This window comes from Cyclopterus lumpus, chromosome 19 (assembly GCF_009769545.1).
Source record: "Cyclopterus lumpus isolate fCycLum1 chromosome 19, fCycLum1.pri, whole genome shotgun sequence".
Taxonomy (NCBI): Eukaryota; Metazoa; Chordata; class Actinopteri; order Perciformes; family Cyclopteridae; genus Cyclopterus; species Cyclopterus lumpus.
The window spans coordinates 856,977-877,372 of NC_046984.1; the positions used below are offsets into that span (position 1 = coordinate 856,977).

The following is a 20,396-nucleotide window of genomic DNA, read 5'->3' on the forward strand; positions in this document are numbered from 1 at the left end:
AAGGCCCATATGTCCTCCTGCCTCGTTCCAGATCTGTCTCTGAATTGTTCTTGTATTGTCCTCATTGGCAGCTTTATCAGCAGGTTGAAACAGTCAACCAATCTGAGCCTTTCAGGCTGGATTAAGAATATTCTTCCTACCAAGCCAGCTAGCTATCAAGCGACACTGGAAAGCTAGCCACAAAAATGGGAACATTGATGAGATTAACCCAGTTGCACAGGTTATTGTTAGTTGACTCGTAGACATAGCAACTCCTACACGGAAGGGGTTTTCTGATTGGAGTGGCAGAAGTTAGGTAAACTGCTGCTACTTCTGACGGGAAACAACGTTTGTGGACTTGCAGCTGATTGGTTCAAACCAAAATATAAGTAACAACATTCTTAATGTCAGGCTACTCATCAAACTAAGTGTACTGCACGGCCTATATATATACTATAAGGCCTGTGCCTTTTTTTTTCTACTTTCACCGCTGACTAAAAAAACCTGCAGATGGAATCACTTCTTCTTATTGTTGCTCAAAGGGAACAAATACTGTTTTCTTGTCATTATCTCAATACTGTGAGAATTGCTACTGCTCTCCTAATGTCATCTCCCCTTTTCTTCTTCACACTCCATCAGAGACGACATGGGAGAGGCCGTCCAGTGCACCTGGGACCCCCAGGACCTCCCTCCGACACAAGAACTCCCTGCCGACAGGTTCTACAAATCTATCTCTCTTCATCCCAACTCTCTTACAATCAGACACTGTAGAACAGCTACAGGGAACAATTCAGGGTTAAGTGTCTTGCTCAAGGACACATCGACTAGGGCGGGGATTGAACCACCAACCCCCTGATTGAAAGACAGACCTGCTAACCACTCATGCACACCAAAAACACACTTCCTGTGACTAATTTTATCTGGAACCTCAAATGCAGCACTAAGGCCTGTCTGTCTTTCTTTTGGCCCCAGTTCTAAAGGCAGATAGAAAGAGAGAGACAGTCAAGTTTGTGTGACGTGTCCCACCAGAGGAAGTGCTTTAGAGGCTGGGAGCAGCCCCCATTATGCCCCCATTCATTTGTATCACTAATCATACACACTGAGATACTTTGAAATAGAACATCTAACCAGTTCTTATGTAGAGATGACACTAATACGTCTAGTAACTGCTGTGTAACTGAACCAACTAACAACGGTAGCGTGCTAATTTGTGACCCATCTATTAGTGTGAAGAGTAAAAGAGGAAGGTGATATGGAATACGGTTGACATATCTGACCTGACACTGGGTCAAAATGCTGCTTAATAACCATGCCAAATGGGAAGATTTTACATTTCACCTCATAGGCTGTGTAGGAAAAAGGTGAGCTGTGTATACTGGACGCCTCGGGCTTAAGGAAAAGTCAGGATTCAATAGGTTAAAAATTAACAATATTTAATGGCAAAAAGTACCAGACAAAATAATACGTTCACGATCGTGAGGGCCGGTTGAACGGACTTCCACAGACTAAATCACTTTCTCTCGTGAAGTAGGGAGCTGTCTGGTCAATTCAAGCCGAAAGAAAAGTAAAAAAGAGAACGTTTCCCTCAGTACAAATCCCTTTTATAAGTATTCAGTCACGCCTTTAACACCTTTAAATGTTAGTAATTCGTCGGGTTAAATACACATTACCTTTGGTTGGCTTAAGGCCATCACAAAGATCACGGGGTCAAACGTCACACTTCCGGTCAAGACAAAGAGTTTCTTTTCAGAATAAAACCTCTCATCTTGCCTTCAGTATAAAACGTCATGGGTTCCCACTCCGCTGTCAATTTTAACAACATCTAACTAATAGACTATCATTCATTCTCATGCATCATACAATTATAATGCATACATTTATTAACAGTCACAATAATAGATTATGATAATCTCATGCTTTACAACATATTTCTGCAGACTATTTTAACCAATATTCACTATTAATTATCATACTTCCATTATGTATTAATATAAAACACAAGACTATCTTTATGTGCATGTGCAAGTCAAAATAACCTATTACAACTCTACAGCTGCAAAATAATAAATTACACAACCTTAAGTTAAACTATGTAAAGTGGGCTAGCTTAGCAATAGACATTTCCTGCTTAATATAACTCATGGTATTTACAATTAAAATAAGCTTGTGATGCTACTGCAACTTCCTGTATACTTCCATAGTATAGTCTTTAATAGCTAAGACATGAATTAGTTAAGTTTAAAACTAACAATCAGTTAACTTAGGAAGGACTTGACAAACAAACTTAGTCATGATTTATGTATAGCTAGCCTAAACCAATCCAGATCTAGAGCTGTTTTTGACTATCTGTGCTTGCCGTATTAAAGACATTTATCTAGCTACAAAAACTAAATGACAGCTCAGCACTGGCTGGGTCTTACTCATAAAAATAAGTGAATTCTCCTTGGATCAGCACAAGTTTACAGCCCATCTGCAGACACCAAAGAACTAATGAAATCTCTCTCTCTCTCTCTTTCTGTCCTGATCTCTCCCTCCTTCTCTTATGTCCCTCCAGTGAATGGATTTCACTCAGGTGGTAGTCCCTTGCATCATGTGGAACATTCACACAACAGTCTGGTTAGTAAGAGCAGCACAGAGCCACAGGTAAAGCTGTCTGACTGATTCTTATTCCTTTTCCTTTACAGCATGTTACACACCAGCTGCAGTCGAAAGCATAGTCAGCATAAACTCTGGCCATACTACTTCCTGTTTTACACCAGCGCCATTTCTCACTTAATTTGCATATGGACAAACTGAGATAACCCCTGATGATGTCAACAAAGTAACAGCAGAAGAGAGAGCGAGCTGAGAAGAGCATGATTGCAAATGTTTAATCAGGCTAATTTAGTGAGAGCCCCTGAGTGCAGAGTGACAGTCAGCTGTCAATCAAAACCAAAAAGGTGGTGTAGCTGTATCCACTAATGCCTAACCTTTTACCCACATTTTGGCAGGTGGCTGGTGCTAATTTTAGACCCTGTCCATAGAGTTTTATTTCACAAAGGCTGGGTTTAAGTACTTTGTATCTTCCGTCATTTTAATCTTTAATAAAAGTTTTAAAGCGGCAGTATTCAGTTTTTGGAAATGACACATTTGACACATTGTGACCTTCTAAAGTTGATGATGGCTAATATATCAGCAAATAGTTTACACACAAACACACACAGACACAAAGCAAGTCATTTGCTGTTGTGTTTATGGCCACCTGATCTAACATTAGCTAAAAGGAGTCTGAATTTTATGTGTTGGTCACCAGCTCTTGAGAAAATAATCTGTCCCTTTAGCTGCTAAATCTAAGTGCAGTCGATTTGAAAATGTTTTCTCTAAACGGTTGCATTCTGTTTCAAGGCGGGTCTAATTGTAGTACATAGCTCAATGGTTTATGTAGAACAGAAACGACCAGTAACCAGAACCAGTTGTACAAAACTTAATTTTCCTGAAAATAATCGTACCATTATGTGACTTTGAAACATGTGGGGCAAACTAAGCTAACTATAGTGTAACATGAACATAAGTAATTTATACTAACTCTCTACCAACCAATCTAGCTAGCTTCGAACAAGCGATTCAACATTTATTGATGCTAATGTGATAATGTCCTCCCAAAGCCTACAAAGACTATTCAACAGTGTCATAATATATGAATAAAGCTCATACTGGTTTGCTGTCTTCAGATGAATATGAATGATGGTACATGGATATACTGATGGAACTGTTAGCAACAGTTTATCAGACCGCAAATTAGCGTTAGCAAGCTAGCACACCCAGTATTCCTCAGCTTCATTTAGAAAATAGAGGAGAAGTGAAAGTGGGCGTTCTTGTATCCCATGAGCCACAATGAAAGCAGCCGCGGCTGCAGTCAGATTCTCCTGCAAACAAAGTTGATGAGAGCTTTGAGAGTGAATCTAATCTCAGGCCTGAAAAGGGCGGATGAAACCAAAACAACAGGCTACAAGACGTCAGGGGAACTGATAATTCCCCTTTCCTATTACATGTAATCATTTAATCCAAATATTGATTAGTTCAGCTTTAGCATAGCATCTTTAAAGAGTCATAAAAATGTGTCATACCAAAGATGTCTTTCCACATTTCAGATCTCTCTCATAATTAATGAAGAGGCTGATGGCAGTTAGAGCAGATTAATCCCTCCTCCAGTATCTGTTCCGTTGATCATAATTAACCAAGCAGTCAGGGTGCAGTTATCCACCCACCACGTGTTCATTCTGTGTCCTCCCTTTTCTCCTTGGCTGCCTCTTCCTCTCGTGCACACACACACAGTCATTAAAAAAATGTGAATAAGTGCTCATTATTGCATCTTTTCTCTGTCTTTAATTTTTTGGAGAATCCCCATTCTACTTTTCATCCTACTTTTATATTTATTTGTTCTCTCATAATTTCTGTACCCTCCATTTGTTATCACTCTGGTGGTTAACTTAGGACACTGGAAATGACTCTATTCTCAGCTTAAAATCACACACACATACATCCACACTCCCACACAAAGAGAGAGAAAGCCAGCCATGCTTTGCTTTGCTCTGCAGAACTATCCTCCCTACTCTGCACAGCAACACACACACACACACACACACACACACACACACACACACACACACACACATACATACACACACACACACACACACACACCAGCAGCAGAGAGAAAGCATCAGACAGACGCCAACAGCACTCATCAGGAAAATAACTGTTTTGCTGTGAGTGTGTATGTTGAGGAGTCATGTCCTACACGAAGGACGGAGGTTTTGACGGAGCGTCCTTCTCTCCGCAGAGCCCAGGATCAACGTCTCCCACCAGGAAACAGAACAAGGAGACCACGGTCACGGTGAGTGGGGCAACTAAGGGGAACTCTTAACTAAACATGGCTCTGAGTGTAGATTACCCAGGTGGGATTTAATTTGTCCATGTTTGCTGCATCAGTTGTGGACATAAAATACATGAATATACATATTTAAGACATTGGGACTATGTACACACTATATAGTGACCATAGGACGGCAGTAAATTTAGTTACAGTTGCTCTTCAGTGTTGCTCTCTCTATCTCTACCCATCCGAAGTGCTTACAGATACACAGTGACATCATCCTATTCAGCATCCAAATGGGTCAGTTATCAGGTCATCGCTTCCTGTTGGGCCTTACCCTCTGTACTGTACAGGTGCTGCTGCTGTGGCATTATGGATTACCCCCTGGCTGTTATTTTCTCAAGATTTCTTTTCTTAGTGTACATTTATAACCACAAGCTTGGGATAAAGAGATGGGGGCGGAGGCTTTCATAGCAACCACGGTGATGCTATTGATAAGCAGATGGATATAAGAGGAAATACAGAGAAAGAGGGGTGAGGAGAACTACTCTGGTACCACTTGAACTGCAGCTGCTACTGTGCTAAAGGTCAAGACTCAAAGAGGTCATGTGACCCTTGGCTACGGCACATATTCAATTCAATTTCAATTCAGTTTTTTTTATATAGCCCAATATCGCAAATTACGAATTTGCCTCAGAGGGCTTTACAATCTGTACACATCCCTGACCTTTGACCTCACATCAGATCAGGAAAAACTCCCAAATAATAGAAAAAACCCTTTCACAGGGAAAAAAGTGAAGAAACCTTCAGGAGAGCAACAGAGGAGGATCCCTCTCCCTGGATGGACAGATGCAATAGATGTCATGTGTACAGCTTGAACAATGTTACAGCACATTCAATTAATATGACAGAAATTATGAATAATGAGTAGTAGGCATGGACCACAATCCAGACCTCCACAATCCATGAAACAGAAGGAGGAAGAGAGGAGGGGCCTCAGCAGGGCCACGGCAGGAGGCAGGGCCACGGAGGCAGAAGACCGGCCCATTAGGCAGGAGGCATCGCGAAAGAGGCCAGACCCAGGCAAGGAAACAGTGGAGGCAGGACCCAGGACCAGCTTCAGACACTGCCAGGTCCAATGGACCCTATGAGGCGAGAGGGCACAAAGACTCCGGGGAGGAAGCAGAGTTAATAAGGTGCAATGGAGAGATGTAAATTCATCCATAAGTAGAGAGAGAAGAGGAGATAGGTGCTCAGTGTATCCTAAGATGTCTCCCAGCAGACTATAAGCCTATAGCAGCATATCTAGGGGCTGGACCAGGGCAAACCTGATTCAGCCCTTAGATCAGCTTTAGCTAAAGTTAACTCTGACCCCTTGTACACTTGGCATTAAAATGCACCTTGTATCCACATTGAATCTCGATGTGATTAAAGCTGATTACATTTACACCTGGATATCTGATCCCTCTGTCCAGCTCAAGTGTTTTTAATAGTTGATCGAGATGACTGAATGTGCCGGATGCAGTGTGTGCGTGAATGCTTTCATTGGAGATTGATGGAAGTAGCCTTCCGCTCATCTTCACCAAAGGAAGCGGGGGGCAGTTTATAGCCCCTCAAGCTGCCAACCTCTGGACCTCAGCAGTGATGAAATAGGAAGCCACAGCATCCAACAAATTATAAGCTTCATAAATCAAGATATGGTTGAATTAGAGGCCTTTTTCTTCTTGTATTTCAATCTGAATATTGACTGTGGAACAGTCATCAGCAGAACTATATTTGTTGATCTTCTTTGAAAGGCGAGTCTTTGGCATTCGACTCTGGTGGTGCCTCTGAATTTCTTTTAATAGTAACAGGCTGCAGGCTCTCTCTTCCTGAGGTTAATTGGAATGAATGTCAGAGAAGAGAAAGCTCCTTTTGTTTGGCCTGAAGTCTTTGCTAAACCTGGTCTCTGTCTGTATCTTTATTTTGAAGACATGGCTTTTGATTCATTTTCTTTGTGTGGTTTCTTTCCTTTCATTTCGTTCACTCCTTTCCTTGTCATGAAAAATTGAATTGGCCGCTGAAGAATCTGCCTAGCCACTTCTGCATTTGAATGGTAAACCAGAGTTTTTGCTCTGCTAAGCCTGGAAGCGATGAATTGTCAAACCAGATACTTGTGTGTATTTGTATTAGCTTTTATATTATATATATATATATATATATTTATATTATATATATATATATATATATATATATATTTGAGTATTTTATATAAAAGGGGGGGTGACACATTGTGTTAAGTCTTAATGAGTGAAACCCCAGAGCAGAACCCAGCAGCACACAGCAGGGAGACCTGCAGCTAACAGACCCAACATCACTACTGCCGGCGGAGTGAGCACACAATTAACTGCACCAAGATAATTAAAGTAAATCTCTGGGAATCATTATGCTGATTGCTGTGAGCCAGAGCAGAAGTTCAGAGTGGTGTGGTAAAGAGCTGACTGATAAAGCCCAGAAGGCTGAAAACCACAAAGGCTCTGCATAGACAAGTGTTCCCAAGGATGGGCGGATAGAAATATGAATCGACAATACTGGATCCGTTTGGAAATGTCTCTTTTACTTTAGTGTGTTGTCGGAGCTGCTGAGATGAGAGTGTTGCCAGAGCAACCAAGTGCAGACTACCTTGAATACCATAGTATAAGTCTGTCAACACATGGAGCACTAGCTATAATGTGCCCAATCTGATTATCTGTTGTGCTCTCTCTTTCCCCACTCTCTCTCGCTCTCTCTTTCCCCACTCTCGTTCTCTCTCTCTCTCTTTCCCCACTCTCGTTCTCTCTCCAACTCTCTCTCTCTCCCTTTTCCCCCACTCTCGTTCTCTCTCTCTCTCTTTCCCCACTCTCATTCTCTCTCCAACTCTCTCTCTCCCTTTTTCCCCACTCTTGTTCTCTCTCTCTCTTTCCCTCTCTCTCTCTCTCCCCCCACCCCCTCTCTCCCTCCCTCTATCTCTCTCTATTTCCCTCTCTCTCTCTCCCCACACCCCCTCTCTCCCTCCCTCTATCTCTCTCTCTTTCCCTCTCTCTCTCTCTCTCTCCCTCTATCTATCTCTCTTTCCCTCCCTCTCTTTCCCCCTCACTGCCCTCTCTCCCCCCCCCACCCTTTTCTCTCTCTCCCCTCACCCCCTCTCTCTCTCTCTCCCCCCACCCCTCTCTCTCTCTCTCTCCCCCCACCCCTCTCTCTCTCTCTCTCTCCCCACCCCTCTTTCTCTCTCTCCCCTCACCCCCCTCTCCCCTCTCTCTCTCTCTCTCTCACACAGATAAACTGTGTGACTACCTTGAATACCATAGTATAAGTCTGTCAACACATGGAGCACTAGCTATAATGTGCCCAATCTGATTATCTGTTGTGCTCTCTCTTTCCCCACTCTCTCTCGCTCTCTCTTTCCCCACTCTCGTTCTCTCTCTCTCTCTTTCCCCACTCTCGTTCTCTCTCCAACTCTCTCTCTCTCTCTCTCCCCCCACCCCTCTCTCTCTCTCTCTCCCCCCACCCCTCTCTCTCTCTCTCTCCCCCCACCCCTCTCTCTCTCTCTCTCTCCCCACCCCTCTTTCTCTCTCTCCCCTCACCCCCCTCTCCCCTCTCTCTCTCTCTCTCTCACACAGATAAACTGTGTGACTTTCCCGTCCCTTGCATGCATGCCGGAGCAACAGCTGCTGAAACCAAACGAATGGAGCTACTGTGACTTCTTCTGGGTAAATTCACTTTAGCATTTAAGAGGCTAATGGCTTAAGGGGTTTATCAAGACCAGAACTTTAACACAAGTTGTGGGTTAGAGTTCTGGAATTACAATTATATTAATTTCAGACTTTTCTTTATCTTTTAGAAATAATGATTGTGATTTTTGTCTGTACATCTATCGTTGCAGTGCACATATAAACTAAACACATGGCGTAAATGCACTACAGCTAACTCCCAGGTTGTATCTCTATCTAATACATAGTGCACTGTATTACACATATACTTCTACTGTCAGTCATTAAATGAATGCACTACATAGTGCTTTCAAAAAACTATTTTCATGTCAGTACAACAGTCTCACAATGCAGGCTTGGTGGTGGACAGATAGTGTTCAGTGGGAGTATCACAGCGGCCTGTTGCTGAATTGAATATGAACGTTTAAAGGTGTTCAGCAACATAAATACCTTATCGAGTTAATACCAGATCAGACCTATCACAACAGAGATGGACTTGCCTTGTTGTGCTTTAATGCAGTCTCTCTCCCAGCATGCAACAGGTGTGTGTTCATGTGCTGCTAAGTGTTTGTTCAATGCGCTCCTCGTTTGCTTGCTGTGTTTATCTCGTAGACTGATAAGAAGGATCCCCAGAGCAACGGCTGCATCACAGGATTTGAGGTTTTGCTCCAAAAACAGCTGAAGGGGAAGCAAATGCAGAAAGAGATGGCAGAGTTCATACGAGAAAGGTATCCACCATCTCTCCTTGTCTTGTTCCACACTTCGTCCTCAGAGTACCATGACAACCAAAGAGCTGTCATTAGAACAAACCATTTCCCCTTTTCAGTGCCCGTACATGTGCATCACTGTTTTGCACAACACAGGAAACGCACTTGGACACAGCCAGATTGCGTAAAGCTGTGTGCTAATGAAACTCTCTACTTCCCTCTCAGGATAAAGATAGAAGAGGAATACGCCAAGAATCTCTCCAAGCTCTCCCAGATCCCTCTAGCGAGCCAGGAAGAAGGGTGAGTGAAGGAGAGAGATGAAGCCGTCTCATCATAGAGTACCTTGTCACACATATGGCCGGTTAGGACAATTTGAATCAACATTTAAAACATTTAAAACGACGAGTCAAATCAGTATTTCCACAGTACAGACGCTTTGGAGATGCATATTTTGTAAATAATATGAATGTGATACTTTACTGCACCATAGAGGGCATATTTCTTACCAGGAGGGTCAAAGGTCAGGGTCAGCTGCAGAACAACAGCTATGAAGCATTGGATATTCAGTATCAGATAATTGACAACCTGGGACATGTATAGATGGCTCGAAAGAAACAAAGCACAAAAGTCAAACATTCTCTGGTCCCAGCTTCCGTATTATTTTGATCAACTTCACAATTAATCTGGAAATACAGACTAATCAATACATCGTTGTTGTATGATTCATTGTGTCTTTGTTGCCTTGATTGGATCTGTAATCCAACATGTTTGCCTTTCAGAAGCATGGATCCTGGCCAATCCTAGCTCTGGAATGCTATGCAACATAAGCAGTGGGATTTATAATAATGGGACAGTTAGAGGATAATGATGAATTCTAGAAGATTCACCAGAAGCATAGGTAGATGCAAGTCATAAAGTCAGCAAACTGGCTAAATGATGTCAGTTACACACATTGTTCAAAGTAGGAAAAGAATAACAGTCAGTACTTTCTTTTCTTGCATATTCATAGTCCTATATTTCTGTAGAAAATTAAAGATACAAGGGGATTTTACTGATGTTCATCACATCAATGTACTTTAAAGAGAAGAATACAAGTATTTAGAAAAGGCTGCAGAAGGTCTCGGGTCAGATGGGCCTTCACAACTCAGTGAAGAGCTTCCTCGAGCTAAAAGACTGGATGTTCATCTAGACCAGAGTTCACATGGTAGCTGGCGGCTGTAGGCTACATGTAGCTGTAGCTTGTGCTTTTTTTAAAGCTACATCGATAAGCTCTTGCTCCAAAGAGTAATGCGTGATTATATTATACATAAAATAATAATAATGTCTGACTCTGTACCAGGTGTGTACCAGTTCTCTTTGCTTTGCCCTGTTGGAGAGAGGAAGTGAGTTTAATGTTAGGAACATCATGTAATGTATTTTACACAAAGCAAGAGTGAAAACAGAAAAGCTAGCTTGCATCATGTAGCCCAGAGCCCCTGGGTAATGTATTCTAGTTATGGGCCGTTTCTCAATCCAAAGTACAGACTTGTGTTCTTTTGGAGTCCGGGAGGACCCAGGACGGTCTTTCTGCAATTGGAACAGCAGCGAACTTGATGACGTCATCACGTCAGCTGTTCGTGCTCATGAGTTTACTCCAATTATTCATTGTAAATTAAATATGACAACCCTGCTTTTTTCGTTTTCCTTTCAAATATAATTATTTTATTTTGAATTGTGTGTTTTTAAAATGTGTGTATATATATATAGTTATATTAACACATGTAATTGCAACCCTCAGTTAGAGGGTTTAACAAATAATAATAAACTCTTTGTGCTCTAAACCTTAATGATATCTCATGTGTAACCGCTACGGAGACATCAGAGCCAGCGGATCATTTAAAGTCCTGCCGACATCAGGCTGTTCTCGGCGGCCTCACTGAGCGCTGACCGCCCGGTGCTGCAGGCTCACCGGTCCGAGAGCCGGACCTCAAATCTCCGAAACCGTCGGCGCATATTTTTTTATCGGCGGAATCTCGACAAACCGACAACGGATTTGATGCTTAAAGTAATAACTTCTCGCCTGAAAACATACTACAATATCATTCCGTGACTCAACAACAAGATTTAGAAAAAGTCAACTTCCATTTGAGTATTTTCTCCTCCGCCATTGTTCCCCGTCTCTGGTGCGAAATGCATTGTGGGATATTGGCTGTCCAAAGTACGCACAAGTCTCCTCTGATGCATCCTTTGGGAACTGGGCGGATCAAGTCACATCCGGGCATTTTTACCGTGCTTTGCGAGAAGCGGACTTTTGAATTGGAACAGTACTTGGGCCGCGACTGATGACGTTTCACAAGTCCACGAGAACACAAGTACGGACAAGAACGCATATTGAGAAACGGCCAAGGCTTTTCAAAGGAACATGAGCATAAACTACTGGTCATACACAACCAAGCCAGGCTGAAGCAGTGTGCAGTGCTAAGGTATACAACTAATACGGCAAAGAATTTGTCATTTCCTCTTTTAGAAGTTACATTATGTAACTTTTAAAGCCTAGTCTCAGTGGAAATAAACACCAATGTCAAAGGAGTCGGTCAATTGGCCGGTCAGGCAGAGCTTGCCAGTCAACTAGACAACCAGGCGAGACTTCCTGGTGTGAGAGTGGGTCTGGAGGCCCTGTCAGTGATGCTGTGAAGTAGCATGGCCTTCCTGTAAATCACTAGATGCTTTAATCTCCGTCCTGCAGCATACTTCAGCTATTAAGAGAGAACAGAGGAGCGGAGGGGGGGAGGAGAGGAAGAGTGAAGATGCGGATGCAGACATTTAGTTGTGTGTGTCGGGGGTTGCAGGGGAAAGGGAATGAAGGGAAACCCTGCAGGGAGAAAGAGCTTGCTACCTCTCCTCTTGTCTCCAGTCTGACAGCAGAGGGATATCATGCTGAGGGCTAGTCTTTGTCTGATTCTCTGAGGGAACGCAGGAACATGGAACGCAAGCTAACAGGAAGCTGAGCAGGCCACGGACGGCTAAAGACACCCACAAAGAGACGAAGCTGTGATCTGTACAGACGCCGTTATTAAACTTATCTTTATTAAGAGATTCCTTCAGGACACAGTGAGAGTGCATAGCAACGGGACAAAATGTCACTGCAGCACCACAACATCAGACTAGAACCAGTTTCAAGAGGAAAAGTCATAATGTTATTCCCAATAACATGCTTACATGTGGAAATATATGTTTCAGAATATTTATAATGATTTCAGTTTAGAGTGAGTGGGACTACTAAACCCCCACAGTGTGGCTAATGTTAGCTAGCACTTCTTTTGCATGGGCTACTGTGGTGGTACATTCTGCTAAATTTACTTAGGCTCACTTTAACTTCAGTTCCCTTAACATTTCTATAAAACCAAGAAAGTGTGCGAACGTGCAAATGAGACAGTGTGCAAACAAGTTTTAACTCGGCTTACCCTCCCCTGCACTGTTTATATGCATATGAAATGCCCCCTGTTCATATTAGCATGGTAATAGAGGACTAGAGTGGGATGGAATTGTCCTATATAGAATCCAGATTAGGCCATCCGGCTCAGTCTGCCCACAACCAGCAAAGTGCAACACAATCCTTTCATTATTCTCTCCCTCAGGCCAGCTCTGTTGTCAGGCAGGACAATCGTTGTTTTGTTGGTCAGTTCCTACCATCGGACCGACCGCAGCCCAGAACCCGCCGTCTATTTATTCCTGAAGTTACCATTTGTTTGGTACCACTGTATCAGTTCTGTTGAATCCAGGGAGAACACAGCAGGAGATACATTTTAGTAGTATTTTCAAAACTGTGACTGTGTGTCACTGGGGCCTGTGAGACAGTGGAGACACGACAGATGTAATGTGTGAATATTTAGAGGGGTGCAACGTTTGCAGCTTGGAATCATATGTTTTTTAGATAGAGAACATATTGTACTGTACCTGTGGCCCGAGATAAACACATTATTGATGCCATGAAATAACATCTTCACAGGCTGAAAATGTTCAATAAGGGCAGATTTATTTTGTATCGGCCAAAATCACCAATCACTAATTTGCCTCAGAGGGCTTTACAATCTGTTAACATACAACATCCTCTGTCCCGGGAACCGGGACTCCTGGGTCAAACATATCATGTCACTATAAACCACAAATGCATATGCAAGTCTCTCTTCTTCTCTCGTCTTATTGTGCTGTGGAAGCAATGTATGAAAGGTCAAAGGGGTCTAAAATATTAACATTATTGGAATGTCAGCTCCTATTTGCATATCACATGTGGACCTGAATGTCTAAACAGACAAATAAAAAAATCAAGTTTGTGAATGTGTTGACAATATTTGTAGAAAAAAGAATTATGTTAAAAAAACAAGAATATCAGAAAATTGATTGAACACTGTGTGACACTGAAGGTAGCACCAATTGTGGCCGTGTCAGTCCCTGTGCTGACAGCTAAATCTGACTGTGAGAAATAGGAATTGTTCTGGACAATTTTAGTCAGACTGTATTGTAAAATGTCCCATATGTGGACAGGTTTGCAAAAGGCAATCATCAAGGATGTGAAAATATTTCACAATCTTTTAGACCCATTTCTGATGTGTGCTAGACTTTCTACTGTGTCAGGAATGTTTTGGGTCTCAGTCTGAGGGAATTCCACACGTCCTGCATTCAGAGCGATGCTTTGAAGTAACCCGCTTACCCATAAGCACCGTCGGTCCAGGACCTAAAGCCTGCTGGAGGATTGTTTCACAGGCCAACTGCCTCAGAGCTAATTACCAATCATTCACTTTCTTCAAATCCAAACAGACATGTTGCCTATTTAAAAGAAAAAGTTATGCATAATTATTACGCCATGTGCATCAGCTAACTTCATTTTTATGTTTATCTACAAAACAATACAAGCCCTCTCTGTGTTTATGCCCCCAGCTGTGTTGAACAGCTGAGAGCCATATCTCATGGCCCATACATCCTAATCATCTGTTGAACTGGCTGTGGACCTCAAGATTTACTGGTTACTTGTGTATCTGTGAACTTTTGCACTGACACTGTGTGTGTGTGTTTGTGTGTGGCTCTCCCTGCATGTCTTTATGTTAAAGTGTGTGTGGTCCTTTCTCGTGTGAGATATTAAACAGCCTCCTTCTTATCTGGTCTCAGGACTCTGGGGGAGGCTTGGGCCCAGCTGAAGAGGAGCCTGGCAGATGAAGCAGAGGTTCACCTAAAGTTCTCCTCAAAGGTAATTTATCACACTTTTCTCCACACCTAAAATGATGTTCATGCAAATCTGTAGATTGAACGTGAAGCACATTTCCTCCATAACATTAATTTAACTGATCAACTGTGCATTAGATGATGCAACGGTGCGTTACACTGCTCAGAGTGGATCTCTTGGTGTCCACTCCCATCTTTGCATTGACTTTATACATCAATAAACTTTGCTGTGTGTTCTGTCTCCACACACAATTTAACTTGGATGCAACAAGGCACAAATATGAGGGGCATGTACATATATATATATATATATATATATATATATATATATATATATATATATATATATATATATATATATATATATATATTAATGACTTCAATTTATCACAACATTCGTAAAACACACAAATGGCACAAAAGTGCAAAGAAGAAAAAATAAATTAAAATGTAACAAGGTCGCCTCATCCCTCTTTCCTCGTTGCATATTATATAGAAAATGTATTTTGACTTCATTATTTTTACATAATAGGAATTCTCCCCGGTTCAGATTCTGCAGTCAGGGTTTGCTGATACTGAGAATCCAGTACTTGAGTCCTATACCTCTCTGTGAGGAGCTCATTGGAATCATGTTCATAGCATGAATGGTAAATAAACTGTACTTGTACATAGCTTTTCTAGTCTTTATCACTAGACATCATTCACACCTGATGGGAGGAGCTAAGGTTCCACCTGCACATCAGCAGTAACTAACATTCACACACCGTAGGACAGCTACGGGAGCAATTTGGGGTTAAGTGTCTTGCCCAAGGACACATTGACATGGGCTAGCGGAGCCGGGGATCAAACCGCCGATCCTCTGATTGAAGGATGACCCTGCTCACCCCTGAGCCACAGTCACCGAAGTACAAGCGGTACATCCCTAATACTTCAAGAAGCGGCAGTATCTTTCATTTACTGTAGAATTGACAAGCAGGCTTTAACTAAATCAGCAGTTCCTTAATAACGACATTTACACTATTTGATATAGAGTGTGCAAAAAATTTAGTAACGAATCAGAAAAAAAATCTCAATCTCACGCTTTTCTAAAAGGTAACATACATCAAGTTTAGAGTACAAATTTGATACTCATGGTTCTGTTAGTAAGAAACCTCTGGTTGTACAGTGTGTGATCCACCAAACACAGGCTTCCTGGTGGCTCTGGGCTGAAGCAGGACACAGTGTTGGCAGCTTCTTCTTCATCGATACATGCTAAGTCACCGCCACTGAATTCCAGGCGAACTGCTCTTCATTTTAGAGTTGTGAAGTGCAAGTGTTGTGGTTTTGTCTTGGAAGTTGAGAGAGGGACGAAAGAAGACAAAAAACAACCCGGCCAGGATCACAGCTGGACCGATGGAGGAAATGGAGCCAGTGATGTTATCCTCCAGAGATGCACAGATGTGCGGCACAGTTCCAGGTTCTTGAAGTAGAGGGAAGGGTCTGAGTGGCAATGAACTCTGAATGGTTGATTCCAATGGGACCTCAGCAGGGAGCTGTAGATCTCCTTCATCACCGACGGCCGGGACAGAACACCACAGTGCTCATTAGGATCATATAACCAGTGCTTGCTAACCACAAGGTTCTCATTTAAAAAATAATATTGTGTCACATTCCCAAAGCAGTAAGATGTCATACTGCGTGTCATTTACTTTTCCTTAACTTATAGAAATCTAGAAATCTAAAAGCAATGTGGAGATATAATGTTCTGGTTGTTGTTTGGCTTAAAATATAATTTCTCTTCTAAACTGGCTCATTTTGATAAGATGATGATATAATGTTGAAATAGACTGCAGGAAATGGAACTAATTATGTTTTGGGAATAATTACATCATATGGAGGGGGATGAAATGGGGTGATTTCCCATTTTGATCGATAACATACGTAAAATAGTATCGTTCTTCTGATGAAAATACTCCCCCTTTTATGCATGAAGTATCTGCGTCTGGATTTATGTTGTCATGCTATCTATCGCTACCTAAACTGCACAGCACCACTTTCATTAGTTGCAATAATGCAGTTGTCATTTTCGCAGCCAGCGCTCACGACGTGTAAGAAGCTAGTGTGGGCATATCCGTGATTGTCGAGACTGAATACAACCCTTTTGACCCTTGCGCCTTACTTTGCTCTCAGATTATGCATCATTTAGCAAAAGTAGAGTTGGACTCGGCGGATGCACCATAACCATCATGCTCTCTGACAGGTCTATTTCTTTTCAGTTTTCAGGAATCTGAAAGCACAGTGACACCACACACCAGCTGTGTGCTTCTGCTAATCTGTCTCTTTCAGTCTGATGTGGTGCAATACAATAGAGTTGAGTGGGAAGGAATTCTAAGGAATCCTGTTGCAAACCAGCTGGCCTCCCATGACACTGTTCAACTGAATGTGATAAGAATGTCTTAAAGACATAAAAACATGGATGACCTGCAACTTCCTGATGTTAAACTCAGACAAAACTGAAGTTATTTTACTGGCCCTGAACACCTCAGAGATCAATTATCTGGTGATGTAGTTTCTGTAGATGGTATAATTACATTACATAATTTTATTTACCTTATATATGCCGCAATGAGCTTCCTCCGTAGGGTGGCCGGGCTCAGCCTTAGAGATAGGGTAAGGAGCTCGGACATCAGGGGGGAGCTTGGAGTCGAGTCGCTGCTCCTTCGTGTCGAAAAAGGAGTCAGCTGAGGTGGTTCGGCATTTAGTCAGGATGCCTCCTGGACGCCTCCCATTAGAGGTTTTCCGGGCACGTCCAACTGGTAGGAGGCCCCGGGAAAGACCGAGGACACGCTGGAGGGATTATATCTCCCGGCTGGCCTTGGAACGCCTCGGGATCTCCCAGAATGAGCTGGAAAGTGTTGCGGGTGAGAGGGAGGCCTGGGTCGGCCTGCTGAACCTGCTGCCACCGCGACCCGACCCCGGATAAGAGCTGATAATGGATGGATGGATGGATGGATGCTTCCTTTGGGCAATATTATCAGGAAACACTCCATAAACTTTCATTGCTATGCAGATGATACTCAATTATATCTATGGATCAAACCAGAGGAGACCAACCAGCTCGCTAAAATTCAAGAATGTCTTAAAGACATAAAAACATGGATGACCTGCAACTTCCTAATGTTAAACTCAGACAAAACTGAAGTTATTTTACTGGGCCCTGAACACCTCAGAGATCAATTATCTGGTGATTTGGTTTCTGTAGATGGCATTTCCCTGGTATCCAACACCACTGTAAAGAATCTAGGCGTTATCTTTGACCGAGACTTGTCCTTTAACTCCCACGTTAAAAAATCAGGCACATCTTGTCCCAAAAAGATGCAGAAAAGCAATTAATTATTAGGGAAATGAAAGGAAATAGCTTAGGATCTGTCTTTCATTCATTTACTTATTTTGTAATATCTAACTTTCTCTGTAATCCCATTAATATTTTCTTTAATATATATTTAGACGTTATAGTGTTTGAGGTGGCTGTGAGGGCATGGATGGGGTATACTGGGGCACACTGCCTCGTCAGTAAGCCTCTACTTAAATTGTACTGTGAGTCCGTTCCTGATGTGACAGGTGAACAGTACCTGCAGGTGAACAGTACCTGCAAGTGAACAGTACCTGCAGGTGAAAAGTACCTGCAGGTGAACAGTACCTGCAAGTGAACAGTACCTGCAAGTGAACAGTACCTGCAGGTGAACAGCATCTACAGGTGAACAGTACCTGCAGGTGAAAAGTACCTGCAAGTGAACAGTACCTGCAGGTGAACAGCATCTACAGGTGAAAAGTACCTGCAGGTGAAAAGTACCTGCAAGTGAACAGTACCTGCAGGTAGGGTTGTCACAATACCAAAATTGTAACTTTGATATGATACCTGCAATAAATATCATACTTACGATACGATACCAGAAATCGATACAATACCACAAATACGATACGATACTGGTATATTTATCTATAATAGTAATAAATATGGAACCAGCTTCCACTTTCAGTCCGGGAGGCAGACACAGTAACCTCATTTAAGAATAGACTTAAGACTTTCCTCTTTGATAGTGCTTATAGTTAGGGCTGAATCAGCTTTGCCCTGGTCCAGCCCCTTGATATGCTGCTATAGACTTATAGGCTACTGGGGGATGTTTTAGGATACACTGAGCACCTATCTCCTCTTCTCTCTCTCCTTATGGATGAATTCACATCTCTCCATTGCACCTTATTAACTCTGCTTCCTCCCCGGAGTCGTTGTGACTTCATGTCTCATAGGGTCCATTGGACCTGGAGGTGTCTGATGCCTGGTGAGCCGGCCTCCCGTGTCTCAGCTCATACTGACACTGTTTTGCAACTCTCTCAGACTTTACCAGGCCGAGCAAGATTGGAGTGTCCAGTCTCCAGTGAGGCGTGGATGCATTTAGAGAACTGGATATTGTGCCCCATTTAATCCAATGAAAGTTGCTCTCTGTGATTCCACTCGTTCCTCTCCTCTGCTGTTCTCTGTGTTCATCAAGGGCGGGGGCGTTGCACACATTGTGTGCTCGTGTGAGAGCAAACGCTAACAAAATGAGTTCTGTTTTACCAATGTCAGGCTGAAAAAATGTGAATGCAGGCTGAACTTCAACTGTGTGTTCTGTCGGTAAATGAAGAGAAGAGATATGAGTCTAAAGGCTAATTTATGCAGTATGGAATGCCATAGGGATAAGCTGATAGTGGTCACTAGCTTTGTGTACCTCCAGTTAGCTCAGGATAAGAAGGTAATATACCTTCATCTTGCAGATAACGATGCTAACAGCAGTGCAAACGAAGGCAACAGTGCTGAGGGAGAACTGGCATGCATGTATTGTTAGCATCGTTCAGAATCGTCTGCATAGGAAGAGCCTTTGGAAGAATTCAGCCAATAACTTCTCTCGTTCTGGTAGATTTATTTCTCTGATCACAAGCAAAGCACAAGCGCTGATATTGCAAAGCCAGGGGAGTCACAACAACTCTCTCCAGAACCGAAAAACCCAACCTTTTCATACACAGATTTCATCACAGGTTATGCATCATCTTAATTTATGATTGGTGCTGAGCGATCAAGGAGGTGGATGATTTCATCTCACAGGACTGCGCCATGCAAGGCCTGTCAACATTCTGATGAGACTAGTCAATGACATTCGGGTGTGTTGTTTCCAAGACGAGACAGCCGCACATTCCCAGACACAAATTTCACCCTCTATGTGTTATTCTGAATTCGGGTAGCCTGACAAAAGCATAACATTATAACAATATATAAGCATTTATATTATCAGTATAAAGAGAACTCGATGCAGCGTTTGAGGCTGCACCCAGTTCATTTCTATCAGCGGAAGCAAAAAAGTTTCACTTCTGTGTATAAGATTAAGATTAAATCTTATTCCGGCCATCTTCCATATTCATAGGTGTTTAGCTATTGGTGCATTTTACAAATTTTTCAGACCTAATGGCATAAATAAGGGCTAATCAAGTGTTCGTACTGGGAAGTGGATTTACCTCAAAATTATCTGTTGAGTTACTGACATCTCTCTCCTAATATAAGTTTATGGGGAAAAGTATTTTGGGGCCCAATGCCATCACATGACAGATCTGGAAGGTGTAATTCCACCGTTTGGCCACTATGTAAACTCAGGTAGGGACAACAACCCTACCTGAGCTCCTCTGGAGGGAGGTCTCTACATGTACATATGATCTTCTGCTGGTCAGCATTGAATTGTTGGTCTTGTTTGTTTTGAGCAGCTCCAGAGTGAAGTGGAGAAACCTTTTCTGGCCTTCAGGGAGAACTTTAAGAAGGACATGAAGAGGTTTGACCATCACATCGCCGACCTACGGAAGCAACTGGTTGGTCGCTATGCAGCGGTGGAGAAGGTACACGCCAACACATACAGATATCAG

The 20,396-nt window shown here is 42.5% G+C and overlaps 1 protein-coding gene across 3 annotated transcripts in view; it reads left to right on the forward strand.

Moving 5' to 3' along the window:
• Positions 1 to 20,396, forward strand: part of gas7b (growth arrest-specific 7b) — a 62,822-nt gene that overhangs the window by 34,998 nt on the left and 7,428 nt on the right. Inside the window, exons 3-10 of one of the 3 annotated variants that reach the window (XM_034558854.1) lie at positions 619 to 696; positions 2,534 to 2,622; positions 4,802 to 4,855; positions 8,473 to 8,562; positions 9,175 to 9,290; positions 9,495 to 9,569; positions 14,415 to 14,493; positions 20,241 to 20,369. In XM_034558854.1, coding sequence (XP_034414745.1) covers positions 619 to 696; positions 2,534 to 2,622; positions 4,802 to 4,855; positions 8,473 to 8,562; positions 9,175 to 9,290; positions 9,495 to 9,569; positions 14,415 to 14,493; positions 20,241 to 20,369 — 710 coding nt within the window. The remainder of the gene's footprint in view (positions 1 to 618; positions 697 to 2,533; positions 2,623 to 4,801; positions 4,856 to 8,472; positions 8,563 to 9,174; positions 9,291 to 9,494; positions 9,570 to 14,414; positions 14,494 to 20,240; positions 20,370 to 20,396) is intronic. The other 2 variants (XM_034558855.1, XM_034558856.1) reach the window with 2 other exon arrangements.